The 21,240-nt window shown below is 46.9% G+C and overlaps 1 protein-coding gene across 2 annotated transcripts in view; it reads left to right on the forward strand.

The window, feature by feature from the left end:
* The window catches only part of LOC138949352 (deoxyribonuclease-2-alpha-like), a 36,956-nt gene that overhangs the window by 2,883 nt on the left and 12,833 nt on the right, over positions 1-21,240 (forward strand). The window contains exon 2 of one of the 2 annotated variants that reach the window (XM_070321146.1): positions 129-241. In XM_070321146.1, the coding sequence (XP_070177247.1) occupies positions 135-241 (107 nt within the window). In that variant the 5' untranslated portion in view covers positions 129-134. Of the gene's footprint in view, positions 1-117; positions 242-21,240 lie in introns of both variants that reach the window. The other variant, XM_070321145.1, reaches the window with a different exon arrangement.

Genomic DNA, 21,240 nt, shown 5'->3' on the forward strand with positions numbered 1-21,240 from the left:
AATAATAACCTCAGCTCGTGTGAATAATCATTAGAATCGAATCAGTGGGTATTGATCCTGAAATAGACACCAGCTATACATAATTATGATCACAATGAGATTCTTTGTAATTTTCAGTAACTTATTAGCTGACGATGTTCTTCCTGAGCTGTCGTCTGCTTGTCTTGTGGACAATCCCAGTGTTGGAGTCGGGGACGTCAGCGCTGCAGTGTCTTGGTCAAAATGGAAAACCAGTTGACTGGTGAGTGTAAATAACTTGTGTATTAGCAGGGGTGAGTTTTGGCGCTCGCCCGCTCGCCCGCGGCGACTTCAAATCGCGTCGGGCGAGTTCGAAAGTCCTCTGAAATCGCCCGCCGGGCGGGTTCAAATTTTGCTGAAGTACAAAGTCGTTCGTGGTTGAAAACGACGTTAAACACCAAATAAAGAAAGTTTGTGTTACAGTATCAGTATCAAGTTATTTGCAATCTTTTTTTTCTCTTTATTTTGGTTAAAAGTCAGATAATACAGCTGGTTAGGCCACGTAGTCAATCGGAACGGCCGGCGAACAAATATCTCTGCGGGCGATCTCAAAATCTGTCACTTCTCTACTGCCCACTCATCCCCCCCCTTCCCCCACTTTGAGGACTCAGGACTACCATCAATCAATGTCAGACACATTGGCTAGACAGCTACCCCCCTCCGCCTCACTTGACCGTGTCATCACCCCTCCAGTGCCAGGAGCCGCTGGCGATTGCATCAGCAGTCAAAATAGTTAACCCCCCCCCCCCCCCCCCCCCTCCGTCCCCCCTCTTTGCGCTATTCACTTCACCCCCTCTCTTATCTTATCCTGCGCTCACCAATCCTTCAGAGACTTTCACATGTTGTAAAACAGTTTCCTCTCAGATAAAAACTCGGTCATTGACCCCGAGTAAGAAGGTCAGTGTCTCGACAGGCTGTGTTCAGATTGCAAGTAACGGTCATTGACCCAGGTCTCAAGGCCAACCAGCTTTTACAATGCATCTGCCTTTGATCTGACCGCCCATCCAGAGCAATCATATTCCCCCTAGCCCTCTGTATTTTTCCTTTGATGTGCCTGCTATGTACCACTGATCCAGTTTCTGGGAAATGTATATAATTATGTCATTGACAGCAGGGATACTCATTGAGACCGTTTTCCCAAATATGTTAACACCAGCTTTGCTGACCAACTTAGTACAAGTAGTGACAGTACTACTGCCAATTATTTCCCTTCAATTAAGGAAGTAAAAAAAAAAAACCCAGATCCACTATATGTGATAAAGAAGAAAAGACAGACCTTCAACAATAGGACAAGGGATGCAACTCTGCTGAATCAAAAGCATAAAGATCACCTGTGAACAATTCTAGGATCAGGAAATCTGAACATCTGTTTGTTTTCATTAGGAAATAGAAATGAAATGTAATGCTTTTGATTATTTATGACTTAAGCTGTGGTAAATTTGGCTGGTATGCAACTTTTACAGTAATATTAATATACTGTTCAAAAAAAGAAACGCATAGCTTGTAATATTTGGTTAATTTAGTTATATGGCTACAAGGATATCCACCAAACTGCAGAAAATGTTTATCTGGTCGTCGACCTTTCGTCCATTGCCACAAGTGAGTTCTGCACGTGACGCATGCGTTATCAGTGGCTACAATGTCAAAATTGCTCATTTGGCATGACCACTCGTCATGCTTCAGTGTAATCTCGTGAAACTCGGGGAATATTGAGCTCTCACCATGTCTTCCAAAACCCATAAAAGCGGATTGTTCGCCACAAAGAAATCAGACGACAATTCAGCGACGAAAGATGGCCTGATTGAGCAGAGAAGACCGCCAAATTGCATTGGGTCGTTTACAAGCAGGCCAAAGTCAAAGTGCAATCGCCAGGCACTTCCACGTGTCCCAGAGCACCATCAGTAGACTGTGGGTCAGGTTTCAAGCCACTGGCTCCGTTGCTGACTTGCCACGAGCGGGAAGACCAAGGGCGACAACTGCTGCTCACGACCGCTTCATACGGCTCCGCCACCTCCGGAATCGTTTCCAGTCGGCCTCATCTTCTGTCCAGGCTCTCCCCGGGCCACACCGATTATCGGACCAGACCGTGCGGAACCGCCTGCATGAAGCTGGTTTGAGAGCTCGCAGACCTCACAGAGGAGCTGTCCTCACCCGCCGCCATCGCCAGAACCGAGTGCAGTGGGGCAACCAGCACCTTCGCTGGACCGTCCGGAATCACTGGAGACACGTGTGGTTCAGCGACGAGTCCTACTTCCTGCTCCAGCGACATGATGGTCGGAGGAGGGTCTACCGGAGAGTAAACGAACGTTCCGCGCCCAACTGTGTGGATGAGGCACCTGTTCATGGTGGTGGAGGCGTCATGGTGTGGGGGGCGATCAATACCGCTGGAAGGAGCACCCTGGTGCACGTCCAAGGGCGCATAACTGCCCAGCGATACGTGGAGGAAATTCTGCGCCCACACGCCCTTCCTCTTCTGGCTGACCAGGATGCCATATTTCAGCAGGACAACGCTCGCCCGCACACAGCACGACTCACCACCCAGTTCCTCACCGACCACCATATGTCCAGGTGCTTCCCTGGCCATCTATGTCGCCAGACATGAACCCGATAGAACACCTCTGGGATGAATTGGACAGACGTGTGCGCAGGCGAGAAGAAGCGCCGGCAAATCACCGCGATCTATTGCAGGCACTTCAGGAGGAGTGGGTGTCGCGTGCATGCACGTTTGCATGTTTAGTTTTTCACACAAAAACTTTGGCCACACCACACAGCACTCACAGAACACCAATGTAAATAAATGAAAGTATTTAATAGTTCCCAGTTGGGTGAAATATGGGGGTGACGATGGATGGAACAATGAAAGGGTTACCACGAATGCATGAGGATGAACATAATGAACATGAGAAAGTACACAACAGTCAAAATAATGTCAACAAACGACATACGAGACAATCAGGACAGTCAAACACAAAGCACATACGTCATAAAGGCCCTCCTCATTCCATAAATGATATCTATCGTAAGAAAGTACTTATCTACACGTTCGACGAATTCAGGGGGGGGGGGTGCGCCCTCGGGTCGACACCTGCGTCTCTGTCGCGGGGGTGAGAGAATCAGCCCAGTTGAGAGCTGTCACACGGCACACACTCTGCAGCGACGGCGCCGGTTCGATGTTGCTGCCCAACAGCAGCGTGGTTGCGCCGCTGTGACGTTACAAGATAGCTGCTCAAAACAGCGTAATGAAGCCTCGGAGAAGATCCAGAGGGGCTGCTCACACAGCAGCGTGGGGGTGACGATGCGAGGGTCCAAACTGGCTGCTCAAGCAGCAGCGTGGTGGTGCCTCCTCCATGCTGTGAAGCTAGGGTTCGCACCTTCCCGTCCGGTCTGTCTTCGACAGTAAACACTGAAAGCCTAGAAGGCCAAAGTCAATAATCTCCCCAAAAATATAAGACACGTGACTTCCTCCTCCAATAGACATCATTATTAGGGATGAGGAGGAAGCACAATGACTAGACTTTGGTTTCCTTCTACCATATAATTTACCATTATAATGATTTCCTTTTAAACACTATGATGAACACTATTTACAACAACACAAAGACGAGACAAAACAGTACAACTGGTAACTAATGTAGGTTCCCTGTCCCCTGCCACCGGCCGCTAATTCACCTTCAGCAAAAACTGACAAAAGTCTATCCAATTAGACCAAGAAATATGACTTACCTCACACAGGCTAATGAAAATCATCGCGCACTTTACGCAACCGACTTTAACAAAGTCCACAGTAGACGTACATTACTACTGAAAATAACTTCGAACTCAAACGACAATTCACACACGAATTTCGAAGCCGTTCGAACAAACATCTGGTCTCGGCCGAGACAGAAAAAAGAATGCCTATGAATTTCTCAGTCAGCAACCAGGTAAACGGTGAACCCTACAAATAGCGCGCAGCTTACCGTGAACGTCCCGTGCAATGCGTGCAAAGCGTGCAAGGCGCGAATCACTGAGCTAAGCCCAGCTACCGGTCTTCCCACCTTGACACAGGTACCTGTCAGCAACGCCCGACCAAGGAACCTTATAACTACATACAACTGTCCGCGACAATGCCCCCCAAGTTAAGCATAGACATCTGTCTACACGGCAAAAGATCCCTATTCAACGCATGCCCGACTGAGGTAGTCGGCTCCCACGTTGCGACTACCGGGAATCACCCGCACGGTGAAACTGTAGGCTTGCAACAACAAACTCCAGCGCATGAGCCTGCTGTTCACCACCTTTGCTGTCTGCAGGTAACGCAGTGGTTGGTGATCTGTCTCCAACACAAACGTCTGTCCGTACAAAAATGGCTGGAACTTCTGGGTAGCCCATACAACGGCCAGACACTCACGTTCAATGGTGGAGTACTTGCTCTCCGGGGTGGACAACTTCCGGCTGGCGTAGGCGACAGGGTGGAACACGCCATCCTTTTCTTGCATAAGCACAGCTCCCAGTCCATGATCAGAGGCATCCGTCCGGAGCGTGAATGACTGCGACAGATCCGGCAGTTGCAAAACTGGCTTTGAGGTCAGCCTGGCTTTGAGAGCCCTGAATGCCTTCTCACACTCGGCTGTCCAAACCACGGTGTTGGGAGAATTCTTCTTTGTCAGATCAGAGAGCGGCAGAGCAATTGCAGAGAAATTTGGGATGAACTTCCGGTAGTATCCGGCTAGACCAAGGAACGCCCGAACTTGCTTCTTGGTCTCTGGAACCGGAGCCTCGTCAATTTTCTGCAGCTTGTTGTCCTCAGGTAAGATCTCACCCTTCCTCACCACGTGACCCAAGAAACTCAACTCCTCGAACCCAACGAAGCACTTCATCGGTCTGGCAGAGAGATTGGCCTGCTCAAGGCGCCGCAACACAGCCTCCAGCGCAGCCAAATGTTCCTTCCAGGTTTCGGTCGCCACCAGAATGTCGTCCATGAAGTTATGAACGTCGTTCCTCCCCAGCGGTTCCAGCAAAGCCCTCATCATACGGGAAAACACAGCCACGGCGTTCTTCAGTCCAAACGGCATGACTGTAAACTGGAACTGGCCTACCGGAGTGGTGAACGCAGTCATGGGACGGACGTCGTCTCGGATGGGTATCTGCCAATACCCCTTGGAAAGATCAAACTTGCTGAAGTAAGTCGCTCGACCCAAACCAGCGAACAGGTGTTCCACATCTGGGAGTGGTTCAGCATCGAAGACTGTCACATCATTCAGCCGCCTGTAATCCACACAAAAGCGAACCTTCCCATCCTTCTTGCGGATGAGCACAACAGGGGCGTTGTAGGGAGAAGCAGCCGGTTCGATAACACCCAACTTCTTCATGGCCTGCACCTCTTCCTTGATGGTCTCTACCTTGGCATAAGGTAAAGGGTACTGTTTCACTCGAACCGGTTTCGCGGATTCCACCGTCATGTCAAAAACGGCCAAAGGCGTCTGAAGGGGGACATCAGTAAGAACTCTTTCGTGCCTCTCCGCAATCTCCAACACCTGACGTCGTTGCTCGGCAGTCAGTGTAGCAGACAGGTTGATGTCCTTCACCGTTTCTTCGCCCTCCAAGCAGGGCAGGGGTAGTTCCCGATCAGGCGAAATCATCTCCTCAGTTTCTTCAACCACCGCCACCGCTACGGTGGGTATCCCATCTGAGGGGTCCGCAGTGTTTTGTCGGTCTCTGTACAACTTGAGAAGATTGGCATGGTACAGCTTCTCACGCCCGTAGATCCGAATCCTGTAGTCTGACTCGCCTTTCTTCTCCAAAACGTCGAACGGTCCCTGCCAACACAACTGCAGCTTGTTCTTCTTCTGCGGCAGCAGCAACAAAACCTTGTCTCCAGGCTGGAACTGTCTTCGCACTGTCTTCCGGTTGAACACCTCCGCGTGTTTCTGTGCAGCAGCTGACAGATTCTGACGCGCCAGTTTGCAGGTTTCCTCAATCCGGTTCCTCAAGTCAACCACATACTCAGAAGTCGTACGAACTTGTTCATCGACTTGCTCCTCCGTCCATAGGTTGCGAAGAACAGACATGGGTCCTCGCACTGTCCTGCCGTATAGAAGCTCAAAGGGAGAGAATCCCAGACTCTCCTGTGGAACTTCACGATAAGCGAAGAGGAGTGCAGGAATGTAGCGATCCCACTGCTTCGGTTTCTCTTGAGCAAGCTTGCGTAGCATGGTCTTGAGTGTTCCGTTGTACCGTTCCACCAATCCGTTTCCTTGCGCATGGTACGGAGTAGTCGCTAAACCCTTGATGGCCAGCAAACGCTCCACTTCTTTCATCACCTCGGACATGAACTGGGTACCACGGTCTGTCAAAATCTCTGAGGGAATTCCTACTCGAGTCCAGACTGCCCACATCGCTTCTGCAACCTTCACAGCCTCAATCGACTTCAAGGGAATGGCTTCCGGGTACCGAGTAGCGTAGTCCACAAACACTAGGATGTACCGGTTACCAGACTCAGAAGCAGGGATGATGGGACCCACCAGATCGATCGCCACCCGCTCGAACGGCGTATCGATGAGAGGCATCTTACCTAACGGTACCTTCTGTGGCTTATGAGAAACCTTCTGACACTGATCACAAGACAACACAAAGCGACGTATGTCTGCGCACATACCTGGCCAAAAGAACTGCTGCCAAACTCGATCACGTGTCCTCTGAACACCCATGTGACCTCCCATAGGCGGTTCATGAGCCAACTTGATAACACCTAACCTCAACTGCTGGGGAACAACAACCTGAGTATAGACACTACCACCACCGCGATACTCACGGTACAGAATCTTCTTCTTCCAAACAAACCCAACTTCACCGGAGTGACCAGACGTTCTGACGTCTCGGCGATCTGCCGCCTCACGACAACTCTTCAAAGTCGAATCGTTCCGCTGAAGGTCATGCAACTGCTCAGGGGTGACTGTTTCTAGCCCTGGAGCAGCAACATGTAACAAAGTCGACTTCTTCCCTTCAGCGGCAGCCTGAGCACGAGTGACAACTGACACAACCTTGGACACAGCGTACACTGGAAGAACAATCGAGTCACCCAGCCGGGCGTGATTACCTACAATGAAATCAGCAACAGGTGTATCCATGACGATAGCCTCAACCTCACCAGTGTAGAAAGGACATTCAACCTGAACCTTAATCACTGGATAGCGCCTCTTGATGTCTTTCTCAGCCATAGAAACCTCAAGATCCTGTCCTGTGAACTGAGACCTGGAAACTAATGAACTCTTCACGACACAAACCTGAGATCCAGTATCACGCAACCCCTCCACTGCAACACCATCCACTACAACCAGGCATCTCGGGTCGTAGTCTTGCTGGCTACAGGGAGTACACAAAGTGGGTACACTGACGGGCGGTAAAGACTTCTCAGGACCACTATTCACCGCTCCCGTCGACTTGCTCTTCTTGGGGCAATCTCTAGCCAAATGTTTGGGGGACTCACAGATGAAACACTTCCTACCGGATGTACCAAATGAGTTATCTCCACTTTTCTGCTTTTCATCAACGCCAGCCTTTCCACCCTGATCACGATCATGCTGAAAAAACTTCTTACTGTCACGGTGTGCTTCAAAATGAATCTCAGCGGACTTAACTGCTTCGGCTAACGTCTGAGGTTTTTTCTCCTTAACGTACGCGGCCATGTCCGCGCTCAGGGTCTGCAAGAACTGTTCAAGCAAAACCAACTGTTTCAGTTCTGTGATCTCGGAAAGCTCATGCCACTTAGTCAAATTCTCTTCAATGCGAGCACCGAACTGTCTGAACGTTTCATGTTCTTTTCTCTTGCAGGTTCTGAGACGACGGCGGTAGGTTTCGGCTGTGAGCTGATAGCGGCCTAACAACGCGACCTTCAAACCGTCATAGTCGTCTGCGCTATCATCATCCAGAGTGTTGTACACTTCTACAGCCCTACCCGACAACCTAGTCGAGACCCTAGTTGCCCACGTATTTCTCTTCCACTTGTACAAGGTAGCGACTCTCTCAAACCTTTTCAACCAAGTAGCTATGTTTTCTTTGCTCTCATCAAACATCGGTATGGAAGGCCGAAAACCACGAAGGTCACTAGACTCTTCTTCACCTGAGGAATCTCCCTCATTATCAGCTCCATCCCTACTTCCTCTCTTCACCCTCTTACTTTCCGACTCTCTCTGCAGGAGTTGCATGCGAAGGTCATGCTCTTCTCTTTCTTGCCTTTGTTTTTCTTCAAACATCTGAGTACGTTCATATGCGGCTTTCTCATCAGTCTCTCGCTGAGCTTGAACATACTTAACTCTCTCATCAGTCTCTCGACGCGCTACTTCTAGCTTGTCCTGATAAGCTTTCCTTTCTAGTTCAAGTTTCTCCTGTTTCTCTTCTTTCTCTAGCTCTAGTCTAGCCTGTTCCGCATCTTCACGGGTCATTCGCTCGGCAATAAACTCAGGAATACTGGTAGATTTAACACCTAGCTCCTCAGCAAGTGAACGCCACCTAGCAATCCTATCCGAACTACTTTCCGTCCTAGACGCCATGATAGCACTATCATCAAGAACACGACCAGAACGAAGTTCCATAAACAAGAACCAACTAGCAAACGGTTAGCCAAAACATGAAAAATCAAAACAAGGCACAGCTGACTGGCAACAAGGACAGGCAACCCACAAGGCCTGATGCTAACCCTCGGGCCCCTCCAACCACCCACAGTTACCAGACAACAACAAAAGCTAATTAACTACCGTACATCAGTGTCCAGTGTATGGGAAGTGTGGCCAACGACAAAAATGAAGTGAATTCCTTGAATTCTAAGAGGATTTATCCTGGCAAGCTCGCCATTGTCGCGTGCATGCACGTTTGCATGTTTAGTTTTTCACACAAAAACTTTGGCCACACCACACAGCACTCACAGAACACCAATGTAAATAAATGAAAGTATTTAATAGTTCCCAGTTGGGTGAAATATGGGGGTGACGATGGATGGAACAATGAAAGGGTTACCACGAATGCATGAGGATGAACATAATGAACATGAGAAAGTACACAACAGTCAAAATAATGTCAACAAACGACATACGAGACAATCAGGACAGTCAAACACAAAGCACATACGTCATAAAGGCCCTCCTCATTCCATAAATGATATCTATCGTAAGAAAGTACTTATCTACACGTTCGACGAATTCAGGGGGGGGGGGTGCGCCCTCGGGTCGACACCTGCGTCTCTGTCGCGGGGGTGAGAGAATCAGCCCAGTTGAGAGCTGTCACACGGCACACACTCTGCAGCGACGGCGCCGGTTCGATGTTGCTGCCCAACAGCAGCGTGGTTGCGCCGCTGTGACGTTACAAGATAGCTGCTCAAAACAGCGTAATGAAGCCTCGGAGAAGATCCAGAGGGGCTAAATTTTTTTTAAATAAATGAAAGTATTTAATAGTTCCCAGTTGGGTGAAATATGGGGGTGACGATGGATGGAACAATGAAAGGGTTACCACGAATGCATGAGGATGAACATAATGAACATGAGAAAGTACACAACAGTCAAAATAATGTCAACAAACGACATACGAGACAATCAGGACAGTCAAACACAAAGCACATACGTCATAAAGGCCCTCCTCATTCCATAAATGATATCTATCGTAAGAAAGTACTTATCTACACGTTCGACGAATTCAGGGGGGGGGGGGGGGTGCGCCCTCGGGTCGACACCTGCGTCTCTGTCGCGGGGGTGAGAGAATCAGCCCAGTTGAGAGCTGTCACACGGCACACACTCTGCAGCGACGGCGCCGGTTCGATGTTGCTGCCCAACAGCAGCGTGGTTGCGCCGCTGTGACGTTACAAGATAGCTGCTCAAAACAGCGTAATGAAGCCTCGGAGAAGATCCAGAGGGGCTGCTCACACAGCAGCGTGGGGGTGACGATGCGAGGGTCCAAACTGGCTGCTCAAGCAGCAGCGTGGTGGTGCCTCCTCCATGCTGTGAAGCTAGGGTTCGCACCTTCCCGTCCGGTCTGTCTTCGACAGTAAACACTGAAAGCCTAGAAGGCCAAAGTCAATAATCTCCCCAAAAATATAAGACACGTGACTTCCTCCTCCAATAGACATCATTATTAGGGATGAGGAGGAAGCACAATGACTAGACTTTGGTTTCCTTCTACCATATAATTTACCATTATAATGATTTCCTTTTAAACACTATGATGAACACTATTTACAACAACACAAAGACGAGACAAAACAGTACAACTGGTAACTAATGTAGGTTCCCTGTCCCCTGCCACCGGCCGCTAATTCACCTTCAGCAAAAACTGACAAAAGTCTATCCAATTAGACCAAGAAATATGACTTACCTCACACAGGCTAATGAAAAATCATCGCGCACTTTACGCAACCGACTTTAACAAAGTCCACAGTAGACGTACATTACTACTGAAAATAACTTCGAACTCAAACGACAATTCACACACGAATTTCGAAGCCGTTCGAACAAACATCTGGTCTCGGCCGAGACAGAAAAAAGAATGCCTATGAATTTCTCAGTCAGCAACCAGGTAAACGGTGAACCCTACAAATAGCGCGCAGCTTACCGTGAACGTCCCGTGCAATGCGTGCAAAGCGTGCAAGGCGCGAATCACTGAGCTAAGCCCAGCTACCGGTCTTCCCACCTTGACACAGGTACCTGTCAGTAGTATAAGAGCGCACGTCTCAGGCCTTGCGCAATGCGCAATGCGCAAGGGTAGGGCCCATCATAAAGTGATAGGTTAAGGTGCCTGTGTTTAAGTAGTGATAAGGAGATATTGCGGATAAACGGTTTATTGCGTTTTATATTTTGTCATGTGATTTCATGTGCCTGTACCTGTTGCTCGGTACTAATGACCACTCCAGCTGGGGTAAGCACCAATAAAATTCAGTAATTGACCCTCCCTCTGTGTTTTCACGGGCTTGGGACCGTTTTGACAAGGTATGTCAAAGCCACATTGGGGGTTTTTGGGATTAAACAATACGAGCATTATTTACAGAAGCAAAACATGTCTTATCAAATTTATTTACAAAAAAACGACAAAGTTGTTTGGCATTGGAATGTTAACCATATCACAGGCGGCGGTATTACAGTCAAAAAAGAAAGAGCCCCATTAGACGGGTATCACAGTCAAAAAAGAAAGAGACCCGTTAGACGGGTGTAGGCAGGGTTGAAACCCCATCAGAAGCGATCACACGCTTGATGTAGAAAAACGAGAGTGACTTTCTGGTTTGGGAATAGGTGAACATAGACTTTCCGTCTGTCTTGAAACCAGTGTTTGTACCGCCACCACTTTCTTGCGTTAGAAGCACCTGTTGGTAAGACTCTTTTGTCAGTTTGTTTTGGTTTTTGTTCAAACCTTTTGAACTAAATTTGGTCCCACTGTCTCCCTCACAAAAGTAGGTTTTAGAACACAAACCAATGAACAAATTTCCTTGGTATTCGGTTTTAAAGAGACCGGGTGTTCGTTTATCGTACTGGACACGCGCTGTACAGGCCTGACAGAGAGTCGCGTCCCATGGGGCGTTAGCTAAACGGGTGTTTTGGAAGGCTGCCTCGTGTTGGTCACAGGCTTGTGCAGGGAACCATTGGTTATACACTTTGTAAAACTGCTCTCGCAGTTCAGGACGAACCACCTCTTCTAACGTTGAAGCGCTAAGCGCCATGTACAGAGAATCTGTATCCATTTCCAAAAGCTGGTAGTCGGCTCTGGACACAAACTTATCTAGAAAATCAAAATGAAACTCCAACATGCGTAGTTTAGCGTACTGGTAAACAAAGTAACCAATCTGAGAGGGAAGTGACCAGTTGATTTTTTTTTTAGTCATCTCTACTTCAGTGACAACCTCTGTTACTTCTGTTAGTTTTTGAAAACGACCGTTGTTGATCAGTTTTGAGGCCTCGTCAGACAAAACGTAATGAATATCACGATGGTTGGCCACGTTAGTTAAGGTTTTCCCGTAGGCTGAGTTACCGAGCAGTTTGAAAGTTTCAGCTAAGATAGCTTTTGACGGGTCTTGGTCCCCTGCTCGTCTCGCGTTTGAAACGCTGTCACCAAACTGACGGAAACAGGTTTTGGGTTGATACTCTACGATCAGCGTGATGTTTTCAACAACCAACCCGTGCTGCACGTACCAAAACAAGAGGGGTGTGGCTAGCAGAATTTGTTCACCGTGGTAACTCCCAACAAGTGTACGGCGTGGTTGGGATAAGAGCTTGTGTTTTTCAGCGTAGTCTTTCATAAAATCCCCGATCTGTTCTCGGCTGACAGACTCATTTTTGAAAATAGGCTGCATTTCACTGAAATGTTCTTTTAGATGGTCAGGTACATAAATATCACACTGTACCAACCCGAACAAAGTTTTGTTTTGCACCGCGTCTAAGACAGTTTGATCTGTGATGGTAGAAGGATGCCGGAAGGGTTTAAGTGTCGGAAAACGACCTTGTAGAAAAGTCTGAATGTGGGTGTTTTGTTTTTTGTCTGCGTGCCATTCACACTCCCATTTTTCGACGACAATCACACCCACATCCTCACGCAAGTATTTGGTAATGTTGCTTGTATGTTCTCTGAGTTCAACTAGTGTTTTTCCGGTGACAGGGTTAGTCGTTTTACCGGCGGTCACAGAACAGTCATGCCCGTGGAACAAACATCCGTGAAACTGATAGCAAATTTGATTTGCGGCATCCCAACCATCAACCCTAATCTTTTTTCGACCAAGGGCCTTCTCTTTCGCGTTAAACTTATGTTGGAGATGGATCTGTTTTGAGGCCATGACCCACTCCAACCATTCCCGAGCTAGCTGACCGTAGGGATCTGTTTTTTCCGCTTTAAAAGCGTTTTCTTTTCTACGAATGACAGGGTGCTCTGTGGGCATGTCTTGCATGAGTGCAGCTAAATACAGCGCATTTGCATCAAATCCCTGAACAGACTGTACCGGCTTGTCTTGATTACCACGAATGTGTGTTTTGTCTTTTTCGTGGTATCTGTGAAAGACAATAGACGGACCCCCGACAATGTTCTTTCGCAAAAGTGCGTGAACGTCTTTTTGTTTTTCGTTAAAAAGTGAAAAGTAGGTATCTGAAGACAACGTGTCAAACAGATACTTCAGTGTCACACCGGGGACAGAAATACCGTCTTTCAGCAAATCAACTCGCAGACTAGCGTACATACTAATCTGATGCTGCAAAGCAACCAGAAACGGCCCTGTATCTAGGTTGTTGTACCACACCAAAAAATCCTTCAAAGTCGTCATTTTGTTTTCAGTCCACACACGCTGACAAAAAGCGTACTCTGTATCAGAAATATTTGAGTTTTTGAGCTTACTAAAAAAAGCTGCATGGGGTGGGAGTTCTCTTTCGTCTAGTGTACTTAGACTAGTGACGTATTCATAACAGAAAAAACCCTTTTGCTCTTCGACACCGAACGCCTTGAGGTACTTGGAATAACTAAAACCTGGCGCAAGAAAATTGTTGATGTCGAGAAACCGAAGTTTGTCTGTACAAAGACACATATACTGATTGTTTCGTTTAACAACAAACTTGAAAGGGGGTCTTTTAGGGGCCTTCTTTTTTCCCTCTGTTTTGACTTCTTTGTCTTCTTCTTCTTCTTCTTCCTCTTTCTCTTCTTCTTCTTCTTCTTCACCCACGGTATCAAAACCATCTGGTTCAAAAACAGGGTCTGTTTGACTGTCGTCTTTTGGAAGATCGTTATGGGCTGTTTTGTCTTTGACAAACTTTTCAATGAGAAAAGGTTTGATCACATTCAGATCGTAGCGGGAAGAATTGAAACCTACGACAGGCAGTTCTTGTAAATACTCATATAATTTCTGTCTGAGTCTTTCTACGGGGATGTTGAGGCTATCTGTCTCTTGTTGTTGTGTCTCTTCGATCTCAGTCAACTGATCAAACACATCTTTAAATTCTTCACAAAGAAGAGCGCAGGAGGTCTCGGAGATACGTTCTAGGTAGTTAACCATGTTATCCACTAGTTCTTGAGGGTCACCTTTACTCACAAAACAGGTTGGTTCTGTGAAATGGGGAACATTACTGCATACAGAAACAGAAAGAGGAATATGTTTTGCTGTATACTGTGTACAGTTAGACTCAGCCGATTTTGTCTGTGGCAAGTTATCTGTGTCAAAAAACACCTCAAAATCAAACGTCGCTCTGTAGGGAAAAACAAAATCTGTGGCTACCTGAACACCGTGGTTTTGTAGCTGTTGAAAAATGTTTTGAGGTGGTGAGTAAACCCCGCCTTTCAAGGTTTCTTTTGAGCCCTCACCCTGACAAGTCTGTTCATGTCGATTCATTTGAGACAAAGACGACCAGAGTTTCCCGCATTTGGAACAAGCCAACGCATGACCGAGTTTATCAATATCTAAAATGTACATGAAATGGTCTTTGTAACGCAAGAGACGCATAACACCAGAATGTTTGTAAGCGCTACGACGCAGAGGAACGAGACAGACAGGTGTTTGGTTCTCATCAAACTCAAACACATCTATGTTCACCTTAAACTCAGATTCAATCGACTCAAGTTGAAACAAAGTGACCCCCGAAAAGTGGACAGGGGGAGAATGTCCGGCCCACTGTTTGAACAAGGTTTTTGTGGGTTTTTGCAAAGAATGACGCGAGGCTCCTTTGTGCAAAGCAAGACAGCGAAAGAGACACAGACCATCAGTATAAGGAAAATGCTGATTCTGATCTTTTTGGAGTTTGTGCAAGAACGGTGTGTTTGTGATGTAGTCAGGTAGACTACCACAGGCACATCCGATAGGAAAGTCAGTCAAAGGCGTGACATAGAAACTGGAAGACATGATGGTATGAACAGCATACCGAGAGTTTGGGCGTTCGAGTCTAACTTGTTCTAAAATGTCATGGTCACTGATTTCACCAAGAAAAGAAAGAAAGTCCTGTTTTGAGTTGATCAGGCGCGGTCGTTGTAAGACAGAGTGGTTATTGACTGAGGCATGAAAGAAAGACAAGTCACCCGACTCTTTGTTTTTGAGAAGAAAAGAGTGAGAAAAATTGATTTTGAAGCGTTTGTTTTGTTCATGGAACAGATCAAGAAGCGACTCGTCCCAATCAGGGAAATCAGAACAAGGGTTCCAGAGAATGGTATAGGTTGACTGGAGTTTACCAGGCCGCTTATGAGATTTAACAGAATTCCAATGCTTTTCGTACATTTGTCTTTCTTCAAAAGGTAACTTTTTGATTTTTTCTTTTTCTAGACTTCGTTTGTTTAATCCCTTTTTTGGGGGAGGGGCATCCTGTGAAGGCGAACTTTTTCTTTTCTGTCCGCCTGTCGGCACTGGTGGTGGAGGTGTCCGACTCGCGGCATCTTGACAGTTTTTGTTTGAGTTTTCATGACGAGCAAGGCCGTGTTTTCTGCTAAACGACTTGCCGCACATAGCACAGAGAAAAGGTCTGGCTTTGTTATGGGCTTCGTTAACATGAACGTTAAGGTTGTAGTTTTGTGTAAAAACCTGTTCACAGTGCGGGCATTGGTTACGCTGCAATAAAAAAAAAACTATGTCTGAGCTACAAAAAAACAATATAAAAAAAAACATCTTACATAAAAACATTTATTTTTCTAAAAAGCTATGTCTGAGAAAAAAAGTAACACGCTACCTTTATTTTTTTTATCTTTACAAGATATAAAAACAAAATCAACTTACCAAATCTGTTGAGGCCGGTTGTGGCGTTGTGTTAGCGTCACTGCTGCTGCTGCTGTTGGTCGCCATAGTTGTTTTTGTTCACCACCACCCACTTGTAAAGTCGAAGAGACACTCAAGAGTTAGCCCCAGAAGAATCTTATTTATACCCCTCTTTGCCCGCATCACCGCCGTATTCTAACTACGCGTTTCTATTTTTAGGTGCTGACCAACCAACAAGTTCTAACATGTTTAGGTCTTGCGTCTCTGTGGTGCAATAACTCAGGCGTAAGCACCCAATGACCCCCTCTGGAGGTTTACCGGAGAGGGGGCTCCGCGAAGCGCAGGGATACCGTTTAATTGCCTTACTCTGACACCCCCCTGACAGGGCACCAAACTACATAGCTATTAAAGAGAGGGCTCCGCGAAGCGCAGAGAAAGTGTGTGTGTGTGAATGAGTGTGTGGTGTGTGTGTGTGTGTGTGTGACAGTGTATGTGTGTGCCCGGTGTGTGTGTGTGTGTGTGTGTGTGTGACAGTGTATGTGTGTGTGAGTGTGTGTGTGTGTGTGTGTGTATGTGTGTGTGTGTGTGAGTGTGTGTGTGTGTGTGTGTGACAGTGTGTGTGTGTGTGTGAGTGTGTGTGTGTGTGTGTGTGAGTGTGTGTGTGTGTGTGTGTGTGTGTGTGTGTGTATTGGATGGTAGAAAAAAAGACTAACATAACTAGTTAGTTTTGAATATAAAATTTAAAGTAGATGGTTTTTTTGTTTTTTTGTTTTTTTGTGTGTTTGTTTTGAGCTAATAAATAAAGATAAGGATAGGATCTTAGTTTAGTATGTGAAAATGGATCCAAGGTGGAAACATCCTTTTACCTGTGTGATTGCCGGTCCCACAGGGAGTGGGAAGACTCATTTTGTCAAACAATATTTGAATCACTTACAAGCTATGATGACACCCCCTCCAGAGGAATTGATTTGGTGTTATGGGGCGTGGCAGTCTGGTTACAATGAGATGAGACATGTGACGTTTGTGGAGGGTTTACCCGACGTGGAACAGTGGACAGGGGTCAAAAGGCGACTGGTCATCATTGATGATTTGATGAGTGAGACAAACGACAAGGTCACACAACTATTCACCAAAGAAAGTCATCATCGGAATCTGAGTGTAATGTATATTGTACAGAACCTGTTCGGAAAAAACAAAGAGCAGAGGACGATCAGTTTGAACAGTCACTACCTGGTGGTGTTTAAAAACCCAAGAGATGCTTCACAGATCACCCATCTGGCCAAGCAGATGTACCCTGGGAAGCTAAAGTATGTCCAAGAGGCATTTAAAGATGCGACTTCTATACCTCACGGTTATTTGCTGTTTGACTTGCGACAAGCGACACCCGATCATCTTCGTCTGAGGACAAAACTTTTCCCACCAGAGCACCCTGTAGTGTACCTTCAAAAATAACCATGTCTGCACGCCTGAAGAGAAATGTACCCATGTTGCGGCTGTTGTGTGGGGCTAAGCCTGCCGTGATTAAGGCCGTATTGAAAGGAGCTTCTCCAGATTTGATCCATGCGTTGTGCGAGTGCTCTCTAAACATCTTAAAAGGCCATGTGCAGCTGACGCCCGCACAGAAGAAACGGTTGTCTCGACACAAACAGAACCTACGGGTCTTAGCCAAAAAAAACAACATCTGTCAAACATCGAAAGCAAATCCTACAGAAAGGCGGTTTTCTTCAGGCTCTTTTGAACCCTGTGCTAGGCATTGTGTCTGGCTTGCTCGGGACCCTGGGTCTCTGATGCGATGGACCATACCAAAAAGATGATTTTGATTGAGCCACGTGTGTTGGCTTCTTTGCGGGACTCTGCAGGTGGACCTCCAGTACCTGATGCCACCTCACAAAGTTTGAAGGACATGGATCAAGTGATGCGGGGTATTTTAGACGAGAAGGATGTGGACAAACATGAAAAAGCAGACTCCTACCAACAAGTCTTGTGGCGGTTTCTTAAGCGTGTTGAAGAATATAAAAACAAACCCCTTGGAAGAGTGGAGATGTCACAACCTGCAAAACAACCTTTGACAGAACTAAATGAGGTCGAGAAAGCTCAGGACCTATCTAGGGTAGAAAAACGAGTGTTGGAGAGTGTCCCAAAAACCTTGAAGAAGAAGGCTCAGTTGCTTTTGGATATAACCAAGGACAGTTCTGACATCAAGTGGAATGAACAAGGACAGCTCGTGTACCAGGGACAGACAGTAGCAGGAACCAACATGGCTGATCTGGTGAATGATGCTCTTCGTTACCGTAAAAATGCACCTGATCCTCAAGGGTGGGAAGTGTTTGCAAGAGGTTTAAAAGCGGTTAATATCCCTCGTGAACTCATTGGTCACACAGGGCGATGGGAGTGGATGCACAGCGAGGGGGGTGATAGAGGAAGACCATCCACCAGGACAAAAAGAAGAAGAAGAAGAATTGTGAGTCCTTCCTCAGCATCTCCTTCTGCAGAAAGAGTATCATTTCCTTCTCCATCGCCCAAGAAGAGGACGTGGCTATCTTATTCTTGAGCAGAATGCCAGTGAAAAAGAAAAAAGTCGCTGAGAAGCTGCGACGTCGATATTATGGAAGTCAACTCCCTGGAAGTTTGGGTGGAGTGGAGGCTTTGAGAAGAACCACCAGACAAGAACAAAAACAAGTTGAAAAGTGGTTGACATTTCAAGACACCTATACACTACACAAACCTGTGCGGCGAAAGTTTACTCGTCGTCGTATCATCGTGGGTGGCATAGATCATCAGTGGCAAGCAGATTTGATTGATGTTAGAGCGCTGAGAAAAGACAATGACGGGTTTACCTACCTACTCACATGTATTGATGTGCTGAGCAAACACGCGTGGGTGGTGCCTTTGAAGGACAAAACAGGGGCCTCTCTGGTGGCAGCCTTCAAAAGCATTTTTGTCCGAGGTCGTCAACCCCTGAGACTACAAACAGATAAGGGTAGCGAATTTAAAAACAAGGTGTTCCAGGATTTTTTGGACAAAACAAAGGTACACTTTTTTGTGACAGAAAATGATGACATTAAAGCCTCAATGGCGGAGCGCTTCAACCGTACCTTGAAAGACAAACTGTGGAGGTATTTCACCAGAACAAGTTCAGTGAGGTATGTGGAAGTCTTGGCTAAGCTGGTGCGTGGTTACAATCATTCCTACCACCGCAGTATTAAGAAAGCTCCTGCTGACGTAACCATCGCTAATCAGGAGGAAGTGTGGCAACGGTTGTATGGTGGTCCAACTCTCTCCAAACCACCTAAACTGAATATAGGAGACCGTGTGCGAATCAGCAAGACGAGAAGAGTCTTTAAAAAAGGTTATATGCCTTCTTGGACAGAGGAACTCTTTACCATCAGTCAAGTCAAGACAACCACACCCGTGACCTATGTGCTGAAAGATGATCACGGAGAAGAACTGTTGGGGACTTTTTATGAACAGGAACTGCAGAAAGTGGGGGAGAAAGAAATATACCGCATTGAAGCTGTTTTGGAACAACGCCCTGGAAAAGGCAAACAGAAAGAGTATTTAGTCAAATGGCTCGGCTATGCCCCGTCATTCAATTCTTGGATTCCACAGACGGCACTGACCCACTACACGGACTAGCTTCAGTGGTTCTGATGGAGGAAACTCAAAAGATTAATACGCCTCTGGATGAACCAGACAGTGTTGTTAAGCGACCAAGAACATCCAAGCTGTGGCGTGTATTTGGACGTCGTGTCCCTCGGAGCGAGATTGTCTTCCTTTGTCAGATGCTCCTTATTTATGTGGTGATTGGAGTGTCTCTGTTCAATCTGACAACCGGTCGCGGACCGGATAACTTGTGGGTGGCCCTACTGGGAAGTTGTCTCGGCTACGTGCTTCCTAATCCTTCCATTGATCCACCCTTGGGACAGTAACAACGTCTTCATTCATCATGTTCTACCTGACACTCCCCAGCAACAGCTCCTTGCAGCACTACCCTGACAACAACGCGAGTCACTACTACACAAAACTACCTCAAACAATTGACCTGGGCACCGACTACGAGTGTGGGTTGGCTGAGATTCAGTTTAACAACTCGTATGTAAATGTGGAAAAAGACACGTGTCAGTTTCGAATTTGTGTCCCATTAGGTGTTGTTATTTCTTGTGATACTCTAGTTTTACCAGAGGGGTTGTATGATTCACCTGCTTTTTTTTATAGACTCACTAAACCAGCTCTTGGTTGATATAAGTCTTACGCACTATGTAAGGTTTTATTACACCAAAGCAGCAAAAAAAGTACGTGTTAAATTACTCAAAAATATCTCGCTGTGGATGAGCCCCGAGTTGATGAGAATTTTGAAAACAGATGTCACCCAACAAACCATCACAGGCCCTGGTCACTTTGACGGTAAAGCTATGATGGATTTACATCAAGATTTTCACGCAATATACGTGTACTGTGATTTGGTGCGCGAAAGAGTGGTCGGAGACACATTAGTCCCATTGTTGCGGACGGTGCCAATTAAAAAGAAGACTGAAGAAGTCGTTCATCATATATTCGAAAAACCTCATTACTTGCCACTGACTCGTTGTCAGTTCAACACGGTGGAAATGCTTTTAACAACGGACACGGGAAAACCTATCGCATTTGAGCAAGGGAAGACGGTGGTAACGCTTCATTTTCGTCGTAGACGCACCGACCATTTGTAGAAGATGGTTCGTCTAACCCCTTTCCAGGGCAGTGGAAAACTCTATGAAGATTATTACTGCAACCAGGTCGGCCACGGTCTCCCCGTGTTTGTAGGAGGAAGAAACTACAGAGGTCATGGCATTGGCAATCTCTTAGGGGGTATTGGTCGAGCCCTTGTACCTCTTTTGAAAAGTGGTGGAAAAGCTCTGCTGAAAGAGGGGGCTAGGACAGGTATGCAGGTGGCTCAGGATGTGCTGTCTGGGCGTAGTGTTAAGTCGTCACTCCAGCAGAGAGCTACCAATGCAGGGAAGCGCTTGTTTCACCAAGCCGTGGGTCGAGTGACAGGCACAACAGCCGCGCCGCCTGGAGAACCTGCAAGGAAACGTATAAAATCATCCACACCACGCCACCAAGGTCAGACTGGGAGGCAGAAGAAGAAGAGAAGGAGGGCGACGGCAGCCGATATTTTTGGATAAGCATCATGGCGCTTGCCCACCCTCAGTCATGTGAAAGTGTACATACTGGACTGGATTTGTTTTCTGTACCCCCAACACAGACAGCTGTGCAGGAGGGAATGTTTGTAGAATATCATCCTCTGGCTACTCTGGCCCCAGGAGCCCCTATTGAGTTTGCCATCAGTGGTGCTACATCCGAGTACCTGGATCTAAGCAACACGTATCTCCATGTGCGAGCTAAAATCACCAAAGCAGACGGAACAAACTTGGATGCTGATTCCCATGTGGCTCCTGTCAACTACTGGTTGCACAGCCTGTTCTCCCAGGTGGATATCAGTCTCAATGATACTTTGGTGACCAATTCAGAGAACACCTACCCCTACCGTGCCTACCTTGAAGCCACCCTCAACTATG

This window comes from Littorina saxatilis, linkage group LG15 (genome assembly GCF_037325665.1).
Source record: "Littorina saxatilis isolate snail1 linkage group LG15, US_GU_Lsax_2.0, whole genome shotgun sequence".
NCBI lineage: Eukaryota > Metazoa > Mollusca > Gastropoda > Littorinimorpha > Littorinidae > Littorina > Littorina saxatilis.